This window comes from Lathamus discolor, chromosome 5 (genome assembly GCF_037157495.1).
Source record: "Lathamus discolor isolate bLatDis1 chromosome 5, bLatDis1.hap1, whole genome shotgun sequence".
Taxonomy (NCBI): Eukaryota; Metazoa; Chordata; class Aves; order Psittaciformes; family Psittacidae; genus Lathamus; species Lathamus discolor.
The window spans coordinates 119,436,461-119,450,238 of NC_088888.1; the positions used below are offsets into that span (position 1 = coordinate 119,436,461).

Genomic DNA, 13,778 nt, shown 5'->3' on the forward strand with positions numbered 1-13,778 from the left:
GGCAGACGCAGGGACTGTGAGAATGAAGACCTTGGGCCCACTGTAGAAGAGGATCCAGTTCAAGACCATCTTAAGAACCTGAACATACACAAGTCCACAGGACCTGACAAAATCCATCCGTGGGTCCTGAAGGAGCTGGCAAGTGAAGTTGCTAAGCCACTGGCCATCATAACTGAAAAATCACGGCAGCCAGGTGAAGTTCCCAATGACTGGAAAAAGGGAAATATAACCCCCATTTTCAAGAAGGGGAAAATGGAAGACCCGGGGAATTACAGACCAGTCAGTCTCACCTCTGTGCCTGGTAAAAACTTGGAGCACATTCTCCTGGAAGGCATGCTAAGGCACGCTAAGGCACATGAAAAACAACAAGGTGCTTGGTGCCAGCCAGCATGGCTTCACTAAGGGGAAATCCTGCCTGACCAATTCGGTGGCCTTCTATGATGAGGCTACAGAACTGATGGACAAGGGTAAAGCAGTTGACGTCATCTACCTGGACTTGTGCAAAGCATTTGACACTGTCCCACACCACATCCTTCTCTCTAAATTGGAGAGACATCAATTTGATAGGTGGACCACTCAGTGGATAATGAACTGGCTGGATGGCTGCACACAAAGAGTTGTGGTCAATGGCTCGATGTCCGGCTGGAGACCGGTAACGAGTGGTGTCCCTCAGGGATCGGTGTTGGGACTGGTCTTGTTCAACATCTTTGTCGCTGACATGGACAGTGGGATTGAGTGCGCCCTCAGCAAGTTTGCCGATGACACTAAGCTGTATGGTTCGGTTGATATGCTGGAGGGAAGGAATGCCATCCAGAGGGACCCTGGCACACTTGTGAGGTGAGCTGATGCAAACCTTATGAAGTTCAACCATGACAAGTGCAAGGTCCTACACCTGGGTCGGAGCAATCCCAGGCACAGCTACAGGTTGGGCAGAGAAGAGATTCAGAGCGGCCCTGCGGAGAAGGACTTCGGGGTGCTGGTCAATGAGAAAATGAACACGAGCCGGCTTCAGTGTGCGCTCGCAGCCCAGAAAGCCAACCGTATCCTGGGCTGCATCAAAAGGCGAATGATTAGCAGGTTGAAGGAGGTGATCCTGCCCCTCTACTCTGCTCTCTTGAGACCTCACCTGGAGCATTGTGTGCAGTTCTGGTATCAACATAAAAAGGACATGGAACTGTTGGAACAAGTCCAGAGGAAGGCCATGAGGATGATCAGGGGACTGGACACGTCCCACATGAAGACAGGCTGAGAAAGTTGGGTCTGTTCAGCCTGGAGAAGAGAAGGCTGCGTGGAGACCTCATAGCAGCCTTCCAGTATCTGAACGGGGGCTATAGGGATGCTGGGGAGGGACTATTCATCAGGGACTGTAGTGATAGGACAAGGGGTAACAGGTTCAAACTTAAACAGGGGAAGATTAGATTGGATATAAGGAAGAAATTCTTTACTGTTACAGTGGTGAGGCACTGGAATGGGTTGCCCAGGGAAGTTGTGAATGCTCCATCCCTGGCGGTGTTCAAGGCCAGGTTGGATAGAGCCTTGGGTGACATGGCTTAGTGTGAGGTGTCCCTACCCATGGCAGGGGGGTTGGAACTGGATGATTCTTAAGGTCCTTTCCAACCCTAACTATTCTATGATTCTATATATTTCTAGTGTTCACGAACTCCAAGGAAGAACTAACCACCCCATCATGCAAAAAACACAAGATCTATCACAGCCTTTTTGAAACACCACACCACCTGGAGATGTGCAACTCACCAGAATCTAAAAACAAAAGGTCTTGGCAGCATTTCAGGAATTTCTGGATTAGCTTTTTAATTTTAACAAAAGGCTGTATCTAGAACTTTACTAATTATCCCTACCTCATCCTCCCAACAAAAAAGAAAAAGAAATAATAAAAAATAGAAAAAACAGTGGCAAGAAACATCAAAAAGCAGGAGAGTGTTAAATGCTCTGGTCTCTTCTCCCAGCAGCTAGAAACACAGCCTGAAGTTACAAAACCTGTAATTATAAACACAGCTTGCTGTGGAGCACACCGTCAACTAAAAGCTCCTATGACAGCAATGACAACATTTAATAAACCTACCACTTTCACCGAATTACCGTACCTTGGGATATGGTAGAACACAAAGTACTTTGCCTCATGCTTCCAGGAAAATAGTTTACTAGATCGTATGTAATTTTTGAGCTGCATATGGCACACAATTCACAATGGTGCTGCAGGCCTATGATCTGAGAGCAATACTTAGACTGCTAATGTTTTATCATTAATCGTTACAGTAGCAATAGTAAGGAGAGTGGCAACAAAACATCCCAGAGTATCATCTCTTCTCCAAACGCTCATGTCCGGCTTGAGAACAAGCAAAGCACACGGATGAATAAGCTGAACTTATCCTGGCATCACCAATATCTTTTTCATAACAATTCGCCATCCAGAATACTACTGTTACAAGTCTGTTCCTATTGATGCGAGAAGGACCGTTGGCAGGCAGAAATCTGCTCCAAATCCAATTTACAAAATGACAAAAGAAAAACAAGGAAAAAATACACACAAGAGAAGTCACTTCGGGTTTAATTTGCTTTTCATGGGAGTAAAGTGACTTCGGGAACTTGCCAACTGCCCTATTCTTTGCATTGACCATAAAGATAAGAGAAAGGAAATGCAGTAGACAGAATGAATATAAGCAAATCCTTAGATAAACAAGAATACACGTAATGTGTGAACCACCAGGAAAGTCACTGAATTATCACAAATGAAAAAATACCCAATATTAAGACATAAAAAAATTAAGAAAAACTCCCTCTAATTGTGCAAAGAGAAAAAAAAAAAAAGCAGCAAGACTCAAAATACTTTGCCATTTCCTGTGGTGAAAAAACAGCAACAAAACCCACAAGAAACACAACACTTACAATAGCTACTATTTGGTAACAAGACTCAGTTTCATGGAATACTACATCTGTTGCAAACCTCTAAAGGAAACTATACATAAGGAAATATGAAAAGAAGCAAATAAGGCAGAAAAATTACTCTCAGAAACTCTATGTATTTCTATATTAAAAAAAAAATAAAATCTTGACATGGTATTTGCAATATTTCAACATCTGAATTTTTGATAGAGAGCCTGTACAAGAAAACATGGTCTACAATTAAACACATAGGTTCCCTGCAGCTACAGCAAGATGTGCTTCCTAAGTAATTTGCAAAATATCTTTCTTTCCTAAATTTGACATGAAGGGCAACATGGCCCCCCAGAGAGTGAGCTGAAGTGTTTTCTGCCAGCTGATGAACAGCATCTTACCTTAGCTAAGAAGTAGCTTCCTGTGGTGAGGGAATTTGGAATGCAGTGGGAATGAGGAACTGAAAACTCCTGCTGCTGCTAACACAACAGCTGCAAACTGTTCACATGCTGGGCATCTTTGGGTGCCTTTACCACGTGTGGGGTGAAGTGGGCACCTGAAAAAGGCAGAGACAAGAACACAAATGTCAATTAAGGAACTCCCTAAAACAAGTTAGTATTAAAATATCTTTGTAGTTCAAAATCAGTTATCACAACATAAAAGAGAATTTTCAGAACTTTTCAGTCATTGGGTATTGGAGCCAAACACTGTCCAGCCCAGACCCAACACTCCTCAGTTTCTTAGCTGATCCAAAGCTTGGGATAAGCAGTGTGGGATAAGTGGGGTAAGTAACTTAGCTGCTCACACCGTTCGTAGAGACATATCAAAATCTTCCCATTCTGCAGTTTCAGAATTTTTAGGCCCACTGTTTCCAATGCTTTCACTCAACCTTTGGAAACTATTCTTCCAACCAGTTAGTATATTTCTAGCTCATTGTTGTCTACACCCCTTCATTCATGAACTGCCAATTCACCTTTCAACCACTCACTTTCAAAACCGCCACCCATTCACCACACAACTGCATGGAACGAGAGGAATGAGAGATTTGGAGGAACACCAGAGTGCTCATCACAGGCTACTATCTTTCTGCATTGCTGAATGCCTTTATTTTTCTTTCTTAGTTTCATGGAACAGCTCAATGAAGACTGCATTCATCTGTTCCATAAAACGTTAAAAATACATTATGCTTATTTCTGTATGGAAATTAGATATTAAAAACTTGTCTTTTGACTACAGTTGTAAGCTTTGCAACTAACACAAAATTAAAAACAAACCATCCATTAACACATAGATATAAGACACGATATTCTTGACAGTGATTGCAGGAACAGGGGGGATAGAAGAGCTAATACAGAAAAGGTACAGAAGAGAACACCTAAAAGAAAAATTGAAGCCAGGCAAATTTTCCTGAATTTGTTTTGGTCAGTGCAACAGGGATGGGGAATTTACCATTTCTCTGGTCAGCTTGTTCCAGTGCCTCACCACCCCCACAGTAAAGAATTTCTTCCTTGTATCTAACCTGAACTTCCCCTGTTTCAGTTTAAACACATCACCCGTCGTCCTATCACTACAGTCCCTGATGAAGAGTCCCTCTCCGGAATCCTTGTAGGCTCCCTTTAGATACTGAAAGCTGCTCTAAGGTCTCCACGCAGCTTCTCTTATCCAGCCTAAACAGCCCCATTTTTCTCAGCCTCTCTTCGTATGGGAGGTGCTCCAGCCCCCTTAGCATCTCTTCCAGCCCTAATCATTCCATAATTGAATGGGTTTTACGCCTGGACAGGGCTCTCGAGCTCGCTCCTCACCGGGCCGGGAGGGGGTGCTGGCGGGAGGGGCGGCGCCTCAAGAACAGCCACCACAGCAACAGCTCCCACAGACCATCCCCTCACACAGGGAGGAAAGCGAGACTGAAGATAAAGGCTCGGCCGCTCCCCCCAGAGCCCCCCAGCTGAGGATCCGAGCCGGCCAATGCCAACGCTGGAGCCCTAGTCCGGCCATACCTGTTCCACCGACTTCTAACGGCTCCGCTGCCCTCACGCACGACCCCATCCAAAATGGCCGCCAGCTGTAGCCACCGCCCGCCCTACCCTGCCCGAACGCAAAATGGCCGCCGGCGCAGCCGCACTCGGGCGGTTGAGGTCTTCCCGGGAGAGCGCGGATACGTCATGCACGGTTCGGCCAATGGCGGGGGAGAGCGGCGCTTCCGGGCTGCGTCGTGCCGCTTCCGGCTGTTGGGAGGTGCGGTCCCTGTGCCCGGCCGGCTGCGGTCCTGGTGGCCGGGAAGCTGAGTCCTCCCCTCGCTTCCCTGGCGCGGAGCCGAGGTGAGCGCCGGGACTGCGGCCGGGCAGCCCCTTCCTCCCCCGTAGCCCCTTGCTGTGTGAGGGAGGCTCCGGTGCGCCGTTCCCTCCGCTCACCCCGCTCCGCCTCAGGGCCTCTCAGGCGCCCGTGCTGCAAGGTCGTTGGGACGCGGGGGACGGTCGGCTGGGGACTCTGGGGTTCCTGCCGTCTGTCACAGGGCGGGCTGCCTGGGCCGGGCCGCGCTGCCTCGCCTCAGCGTCTTCTCAGCAGCTTCCAGCCGGAGCGCGGCTGCCTTACGCATACCGGCCGGCTCCGCGACTTTGGAGTCCCCTTTGCGTTGTGTGACAAGTGGTACCGAGCTCTGACATCCCCACGGCATGGCGGAGGGGTAGGACACGGTACTTCTGCAGGTGGATGAAGTTGGGCGGGTGTAGGAACATTGACTCTCTGTAGCTATTTAAAGAGGTTACTTTGGTATAAAACCTGAGTATAACTTTTTTTTTTTCCCTGTTGTAGGTATTTCTTAATAAAATCCTGTAGGAAGTAGAGTTTTATGCATCCTTTTTATGTAAGGGTGGGTTTATTGTGTTTGTACCGGTACTGTTGCACCTCTGAAGAGCAGGAGTTAAGGTAGCTGGGTGTAACTGCTACTCCAGGCGTCACGAAGTGATGTGGGAAGCAGTGCAGCTTTGGGCTGCAAGTTGGAAGTCCCATATTCTGTTAGGAGCTGCTTCACTGAACGTTACTATGGGAGGGGAAAGTAATGTATTTTGAAACTGCTTTGGTTTAGACCGCGAATCTTTACCGTCTGAGACAGTAACACTTGTAATTAGAATATTTACCATCCGAAGCAGTAACATTTGTAATTCGATACAGCTCTGTTACGTTTATGATTTAGCGTGCCAAAGCTTGAAGTAAATGCCGCAATTAACACTTCAAGATATCTGAATTGATACTGTTTTCATGGCTTTTTTTTTTACTTTTTAAAGTTCGCAAAGTAAGACTTTCTTGTGTCTTTGTGTTTTAATCATCTGCTGCACTGTAATTAATGACATTAAGGTTCAGGCTCATCTGTGCTGTTATTATAGAGTAAAAGAAGGATTTCTAGATCATATTTAAAATAATAAATTATCTTCACCTAGGTAGATGCCAGTTTGAAATGGGTCTTAAAACCATCTGGAAGGACTACAAAGTTCTGATTGTTATGGGAGTTGGCCTTGGGCTGGTGCACTGGGGCTGGTTTCATATCAAGTCCAGCCCTCTTTTCCAAGTGAAGACAGTGGAGGTTGTTCCAGAACCTGGGATTGTGGCATACGTGTTGCAAAATGATCGCAAAAATAAGGAGAAATAGCATTAGAGCTATGTACTTTGGGTAAGTTGCTGAATTAGTTGTATCTGTATCTTTGAGGCAGGAAATGAGTCGATTAAATGAGGATTTTCTAACAGATACAGTGTTGCTGCTCCAACTTTAGTCTTACAGAATTTCGTGTTGTTTTTTTTTTTTTTGCAACAGAGTTAATCTCAAATTGCATGGACCCAAAAAATACATCATATATGTCAAAAACTACCACTAAATCCCATGTGATAGGATAAATTAAGTGATATGTCTTAAATATAGTTCAAACAAACTCTAAGGCAACAGTATCCTTTCAGGTTCAAAGCTGCCCGGAAGTAATTATGACACAGTAGCATATTCTGTGTTGTTAATAGGGATGATAATTACAATAGAAAATAAAACTAAATGCAAGAGAAGTCTTGAGTACTGTAGCTATTACATAGAAATGTAAATGAATATCTGTTTAATTTTTGAAGTGTCTGGAAAACAGTATTGTTTGTTATGCATTTTGAAGTAAGAAACTGATCTTTCAGAGGCAGGGATTTCAAGTTGTTTGAACATTAAAAGCTTCTTGTTTCTGAAGTGGTTGCCTGTGAAGCAATGCTGCTTAGTTCAGTTCTTTTGTTCTTGAGTATAATCATGTTAATATAACTATAGTTTTGACACTTTCATACAATTCAGTATGGTTTTTAGTGGCCTGTTACTTACAGACCTACGGGTAAAACAGTATAGAAACTGGTGGTCAGTATTGAAGTCATTAAAAGACATGTAAAATTAGTGTACTGTGTGCTTTTCAATATATGTCATGTAGGTTTTTTCAATTAAAAAGCATTATATCATATATAGGTAATTGTATGAGGTTCAGGACTCGGAACTGGGTCTTGTACTAGGGTCACAACAATTCCATAGAATGGGGTACAGGCTTGGGGAATAGTGGCTGGAAAGCTGCTCAGCAGAAAAGGACCTGGGAGTGTTGGTTGACAGCAGTTTGCCCAGGCAGCCAAGAAGGCCAACAGCATCCTGGCCTGTATCAGCAGCAGTGTGGCAGCAGGGCCAGGGCAGTGATCATCCCTCTGTGCTGGGCACTGGTGAGGCCACATCTCGAATCCTGTGTTCAGTTCTGGGCCCCGCACAACAAGAGAGAGATTGAGGTGCTGAAGCAGGTCCAGAGAATGGCAGTGAAGCTGGTAAAGGGTCCAGAGCACAAGTGTGGTGAGGAGTGGCTGAAGGAACTGGGGTTATTTAGCCTGGAAAAAAGGAAGTTTAGGGGAGGCCTCCTTGGTCTCTTCATCTACCTGAAACGAGGTTGTAGCAAGGTGGGGATTGGTCTCTTCTCCCAAGTAATAAGGGATAGAACAAGAGGAAATGGCCACAGGCTGCTCCAGGGCAGGTTTATATTGGATATTAAGAAAAATTTCTTCCTCCAAAGCTTGGTCAAGCATTGGAATAAGCTGCCCAGGGGAGTGGTGGAGTCATCATCCCTGGAGTATTTAAAAGATGTGTAGATGAGATCTTGGGGGCATGGTTTAGAGGTGGACTTGGCAGTGCTGGGTTAACGGTTAGACTTGGCGATCTTAAAGGTTTTTTCAAACCTAAATGATTCTGTGATTGTCCTTACTTGAGTTTTTTTGTTAAATGTAAAATAGCAGTTCAAGTTATGCAATACTGTCATAAGATTATCCTAATACCTTTTTCTGTTTTACTGTAGGTATGACTAGCTCTGAAACTTTTCATCTGTGTTTTGCCAGCAGAAGAGATGAGGAAAGCTAACTGGAATAGAAAGAACTTGCTGCTTGTGGTGGGACTGTCAGTTATAGGTGTCCATTTTGGAAGCATGCTCGTAAACTTTGTTGCAAAAAAATCTGCTCACTCGCACTCAGAAGCTAAAAAAGACCGTCATGAATGAAATAGTTTGCTGCTGTTGTTGTGTATCAATTTCACAATAGGATTTTAAATCTCAGTTTAAGAGCTAGATCCTGAGTAGTCACGGGGAATGTTACTGTACTGTATGCACTGTTTCACCTTTAAAATGATCCTTAGTTGCAAAGAATTCAAATGTTCTACTTTAAATTTTAAAAGTGCTATGAATTACAGATCCGAGGAAAAATGAAATCTGTTTTGTTGGCCAGAATTAAAATCTTACTTTGAAAATGTCTCGTCTTGAAGCTAAAAAGCCTTCGTTATTTATTACTGACCCTTTAACTAAAGATGGAGTTAGTCAGTCACTGTCCCTGCTGAGTGGAATATTAAAATCTTGCTATGGTCCTGCTGGTCGGCTCAAACAGCTCCACAATGGTGTGGGAGGCTATGTTTGTACAACTTCACAATCTTCAGCTATACTCAGTCGTCTTCCTGTCAGTCATCCTGTGTTAGGTGTTTTGATGGCCTCTGTACAGAACCATATATCCCGCTTCAGTGACTGCGGGTTATTTACTGCCATTCTCTGCTGTAGTTTGATTGAAAACTTTAAAAGCCTAAATGTTGCATCTTGCACTGTCATTCAAATAAGCAAGCATCTTTTGAGTCTGTGTATGGACTACCTCAAATCCGAGGCCTGTGGTTGCAGAGTGGCTGTGGATTTTAGCAGTGTTGAGACTCTTCTTTGTTTGGTACGTAGTGTATTAAGAAGCAAACCTGCTTGCATGCTTAATAAAACAGAGGTTGATCATCTCACCACACTGATTTTAAAGGCTTTTCTATTTACTGTTCCATGTGATGCTCAGAGTAATGCTGTTTTAGGAAAGTGTGTAATAGTACCCATGAAAGGTAGAAGAGTTATGGATTCTGCAGTTCTTCCTGGACTACTAATAGAAACCCCAGAAATCCAATTGGCAAAACCACTTACTATCAAAAGAACTTGTTCAAACATGATCAAGATAGCCCTTTTCTGTGTATCCATGTCAGGAGACAGCTTCAACCCTAAAGAAGGAACTATAACTGTCCATCACGGAATTTCTCTAGAAATGTCAGAGCTGAATCAGTTGCTTAATGTAGGAAAGCAGCTGGTTACTGATGAGGTTGGCCTTGTAGTGTGCCAGAAAGTTATCCATCCATCCTTGAAGCAGTATCTGAAAGAGAATGGTGTCATCGCTGTGGACAGAGCTGGGCTGTCTCTCATGGAACCCCTGAGTCGGATGACAGGTAACAAGGGAACTTTCTGTACTAAACAATTGTCTGTAATGTTGATCTCTCAAGGGAAACCTGTCTAGGTTGGTATCCTTGCAGAGTAAGGATTCTCTTATTTCTGCCTGTATCCTATCTAAACAGCTGAGCAAAGTTACTCTTTTCTAGTTTGAAAACTATTTTTAAGGTGAGATTGATCTTTTGCAGGCTCTAATGATGAAACATTGCACATGTGACAGTACTGATAGCTGCAGGAGGAATATCCAGTTATAGTTACTCTTTCCAAAAATAAATGATTCACAGATTTAATGAGAATAAAACAATTACTTTTTTAACTTAAACTCGGTTTCTGTATTTGATTTCTTCTTTAGATCAAAATGTTACTTATTGAAAAATGTATATAATTTAAAAAGCCAAAAGCATGCTTTATGAAATGCAACAAAAACTGTTGTGATGACTGTAATACATGTTGTTTCTTTGTTTTTCTACATTGGGCAGGTTCAAAGCCAATAGCTTCCATACACAACTTGTCTTCTGGTTGTTACGGCAGTTTGAAAGACATGTGCATTGAGAGTTTTGCTTCCAGGAACTTTGTGCATCTAATTCCTAATGACACAGTTGTCTGCAGCTTGATACTCTGTAACAGAAGTGAAACAGCATGGGATGAATTGAAGGTAGGCAAATTTCTTCAACCCTTTCTTGAAAAGTCATGTTTTTAATATGAAAAAAAATGAGAAATATAGGTATGGTGAGTTTAGGAAGTGAATTTTCAGTGCATAAATGGAATTTAGTTAGATTATTAGGTATACAATTTCAAGAAAGCAGTTCAGAAACATACTTGTTTCCAAACTTGCAAAGTCCTTGAAGAGTTCATGTTCAGTTAATGCCTCTATTTTAATAGAGGAAACTGTTTAGAAGCAAACATTTTTCACCTGTTCTTGAGGCCTCTGCAGGGTATAAACATTTTCATTCTCATTTCTTGGTCTATGAGAGCGTAAAGAAAACATTGCCCAGCAAAAGGCCGGCAGCAGTACCTGCAGTAGTAGTCAAGCATTAGTTTTGCATTGAATAGTTGCTTTAGAAATGTCGTAGGGACTGATTGACTTTTTATATATAACCTTGTTTTGCAAAAGAAGAAATAAAATACTGGGGGTTTATTTCTGCTTTTTCATACTGAATGTGGCCAAATAAAGACAGTTTCTCATTAAATGAACATGGTTTTGGAAATGCAGCTTTATATCCACATGTAATTCATGTTTATGAAGTCTGTACCAGAAAGTACTGAAACTTCTATTCCAGTAGTTTTTTTCAATGAGGGAAAATCCTATAAATGATGGTATGTCTAATGTCGAATTAATATGGTTTTCAGCGTGCTTGTGAAACTGCAGAACATGTGTTACAGTTAACACTGAAGGAACCTTTGGCGTTATTAGGAGGTGGCTGTACAGAAACTCACCTGGCTTCCTATATAAGACATAAGGTATAAAAGACAAGGGTTTTTCTAAAACTGCTTAATATATTTATGAAACAGGAATTTATGTATAATCACTGCTGCAATTATTAAACACTTGTCTTTTCTAGGTTAATGTTGCATATTTGTTGTCTGCCTACCGATATAAAACAAGGAGTTCTATTTAAAACAATTACATTTTTAGACTTGATAATACTGTATTTGTACTTGTTAATATTTAGGTATCTATTATAGTAAGTACTTGTTCTACGTGTTAAAAATGTGTGGTATTTTTATCTTGACACATAATTGTGCAGAGTTTTGAGCTCAGTTTTGACTCATTTAGAAATCTTCCCTATTGTGGAATAATCACATGAAAAACTTTATTAGTTAGGAGTCAACCATCTGTTTAAAAAAAGAAAGGCAATAGCATGATACATATTTGATTAAAATTAGTTCTGCAAAACAGTGTTCTGATTTTCTGATTTCCTGTTTTGTTTTTTTAGAGTTGCAGTCTGTCCACCAGCAGTTTTGAAGATATAGATTGTTCTCAAACACAATACCAATTGGTTGCTGATGGGTTTTGCCGTTCCCTGGAGTCTGTAGCTCGCTGTCTGAATCACGATGAGGGAGAAATTCTTACAGACATGGTTTATGGACACTGTTGGTTTGTTCCACCAGGTTTTCCACCTGTCTCTAGTTGGTCAGACTTAGTTACAAAATGTGGCTGTGGGATTAATGGTAATGGTGAGAATCTCAAATGGAGGCTTTTGCAGGGCCAGTTTGGCTCTGCTGTTACACAGGAGTGCCCTAAAGAGCCCTTAGTAAAGGTTGATGACTTTCTGACATTGGACTGTTATGCTGCAAAGTGTAGTGGCCTGCAAGTAGCTCTGGAGACAGCCAATCTGATTTTGGATCTCTTGTATGTCATCAAAGATCAAAATTAGCTCTGATCTTATGTGAATTGTATTGCACAGCAAGATACTTAAATGAAAGCGGGTAATATATGATGTATTAACATACTTTAAATGGTTAGAGTGGACAACAGACAGAAAATGTAAATCAGTTGGACATTAAGTACTTTTCTGATTGCTCATCTACCATGCTCAAGCATTTTCAAGTGTTAAACATTTTGTTAGGAGCTGTTAAATGATTAGCCAAATGTACAATGAATCATAGTAACATATGACTTACAAGCATTCAAATTAGTGAAGAGAGTGAATGACACTTTGATATTTTTTCTGCATTAAGAAAAGTTTTGGATATTTATTAGATCTGTGGCATCTTCAAAGGAATGGGCAAAATGGATTGACTTGCTGAATCCATTTTCACTTGCTGAGAAGACGTATGTTAAGGATTAGGATTTATGTAGTCTCAGCAAAAGCTGTACTCATTCCAGCTTGTATTGCAGCAGAACTTTATCAGTGGTATGTTTAATTTTGTAGGTAAAAGAAGGCTTTCCTTGGCAAATATCTTGAGCCACTTGTTTTCAAGTTTTCTGAAAGTTCTTGTCACCATATACTATATGCAGTTGCTGTTTCGAATGGCTGGGAGATTTGAATTAATATCTAATTTATTTAGCAAGCTATAAGTGCTCAACGTGGAGATCTTAAGGTAGCAGGTAGGTAATAGATTTGAAAAGAAATGACTGTGTGGAAAAAACTTGTCGAGTGGACTGTGATTGTCTTCTGTGGACTGCAGGACAGTCTATAAATAATGATGTTCCTAGCATTTAAGCAGAGCTACAAGAATGTCCCACTTACTATTCAGTTAACTCTTTGACTGGGCATAGCCTCTTCTCTTTTAATGAAGTAAGGCTTTACGCTGCTTACATTTTTTTTTTGATCTTTAAATAAGGCTGTAGGCTGATCAAAACTTTTCTCATTCTCAGCTTGCATGCGAGATCAAAAGGGGTGTTACAGTTTCTTGCTGAAACTCATTTTCCTTGCCCCTTCTCCCTCTTTGTTTTCAGTCACAAGGGACAAATTTCTGATGGCATGCTACTCCAGAAAACATCCAAGTTAGTTATAGACTAGACTGCTTATTTGTTTCCTGGTCTTGTAAGTTTTTAATATGTTTACTGAGTATAAGCAGTAGAATTGTTTTGTGTAACTCAGTTTTGAAATACTTAATTAAAGCAAGATCTTTCCAGACCTTTTGTGCAAAGTCTTTTTTATTTCAAGAGCATAAATAATAATTTTCTCACTAGAGAAAATGAAAAGTTATTTAAAGGTCTTTATCTTTTTATGACCTGCAGTGATTGCTTCAGTGCTATAAGGCATCCTTTGGGAATTTGTGGAAGAATGTTACAAGGGTTGAGATGGAGGCTGTTCAAAGTTGGTTACTTAAAAGGCTGCTTTCATATCTTGATCCTCCCATGTGCTGTGAACCATAGAAAAACATCTGGAATAATGAAGCCAAATGATTGCATAAATCTTAAGGCACAGAAGAATCTTGGTATTACTTCATCTAATTATGAGTCTCTAAGTTGGAGTGTTGAATTAAAGTATTTTACTTCCTATAATAGCAGCTTGTTATGCAGTGCAAAAATGCTGAGTTTGGTGACTACGGCTGTGAAGTGAAAATTAATACAATATTTAAGTACAAATTGCTGGTATTCTTTTATCTCGGTAGCCAAAAGTCAATTTGCAGCTCCTATAAAACCATTGTTAGCTCTGA

General features: G+C 41.5%; 3 protein-coding genes across 10 annotated transcripts in view; 2 read left to right on the plus strand and 1 right to left on the minus strand.

Moving 5' to 3' along the window:
- SLX4IP (SLX4 interacting protein) overlaps positions 1-4,995 on the minus strand; it is an 82,716-nt gene extending 77,721 nt beyond the window's left edge. For 2 of the 4 annotated variants that reach the window (XM_065682328.1, XM_065682324.1), the window contains exons 1-2: positions 4,893-4,995; positions 3,297-3,451 (exon numbers count right to left, since the gene is read on the minus strand). The gene's annotated coding sequence lies outside the window, so the exon portion shown is untranslated. Of the gene's footprint in view, positions 1-3,296; positions 3,452-4,344; positions 4,681-4,892 lie in introns of those variants that run through there. The other 2 variants (XM_065682326.1, XM_065682325.1) reach the window with 2 other exon arrangements.
- Positions 4,996-5,096: 101 nt separating this feature from the next.
- LOC136015831 (uncharacterized) lies at positions 5,097-8,323 on the plus strand. Of its 5 annotated transcripts, none has more exons than XM_065682329.1 (3): positions 5,097-5,213; positions 6,337-6,562; positions 8,235-8,323. In XM_065682329.1, the coding sequence occupies exon 2, from the start codon at positions 6,350-6,352 to the stop codon at positions 6,539-6,541; it is 192 nt and encodes a 63-aa protein (XP_065538401.1). In that variant the 5' UTR covers positions 5,097-5,213; positions 6,337-6,349; the 3' UTR covers positions 6,542-6,562; positions 8,235-8,323. The 5 variants fall into 5 exon arrangements, with proteins under 5 accessions (XP_065538401.1, XP_065538402.1, XP_065538405.1 ...); XM_065682330.1 differs by having other exon boundaries at positions 5,131-5,213; positions 6,333-6,562; XM_065682333.1 differs by lacking the exon at positions 5,097-5,213 and adding an exon at positions 5,223-5,588 and having other exon boundaries at positions 6,333-6,562.
- A 114-nt stretch (positions 8,324-8,437) lies between these two features.
- Positions 8,438-13,252, plus strand: MKKS (MKKS centrosomal shuttling protein). Its single transcript, XM_065682323.1, has 4 exons — positions 8,438-9,667; positions 10,148-10,323; positions 11,019-11,129; positions 11,606-13,252. The coding sequence occupies exons 1-4, from the start codon at positions 8,677-8,679 to the stop codon at positions 12,044-12,046; spliced, it is 1,719 nt and encodes a 572-aa protein (XP_065538395.1). The 5' UTR covers positions 8,438-8,676; the 3' UTR covers positions 12,047-13,252.
- The last annotated feature ends 526 nt before the right edge of the window (positions 13,253-13,778 follow it).

What these genes read in the sequence shown, in the direction of transcription:
- MKKS (XM_065682323.1), top strand. Translation starts at nt 8,677, where the DNA reads ATGTCTCGTCTTGAAGCTAAAAAGCCTTCGTTATTTATTACTGACCCT. An exon ending in ACCCCTGAGTCGGATGACAG is followed by an intron (nt 9,668 to 10,147) that starts GTAACAAGGGAA and finishes TACATTGGGCAG; the next exon opens with GTTCAAAGCCAATAGCTTCC. An exon ending in CTTCCTATATAAGACATAAG is followed by an intron (nt 11,130 to 11,605) that starts GTATAAAAGACA and finishes TTGTTTTTTTAG; the next exon opens with AGTTGCAGTCTGTCCACCAG.
- LOC136015831 (XM_065682329.1), top strand. Translation starts at nt 6,350, where the DNA reads ATGGGTCTTAAAACCATCTGGAAGGACTACAAAGTTCTGATTGTTATG.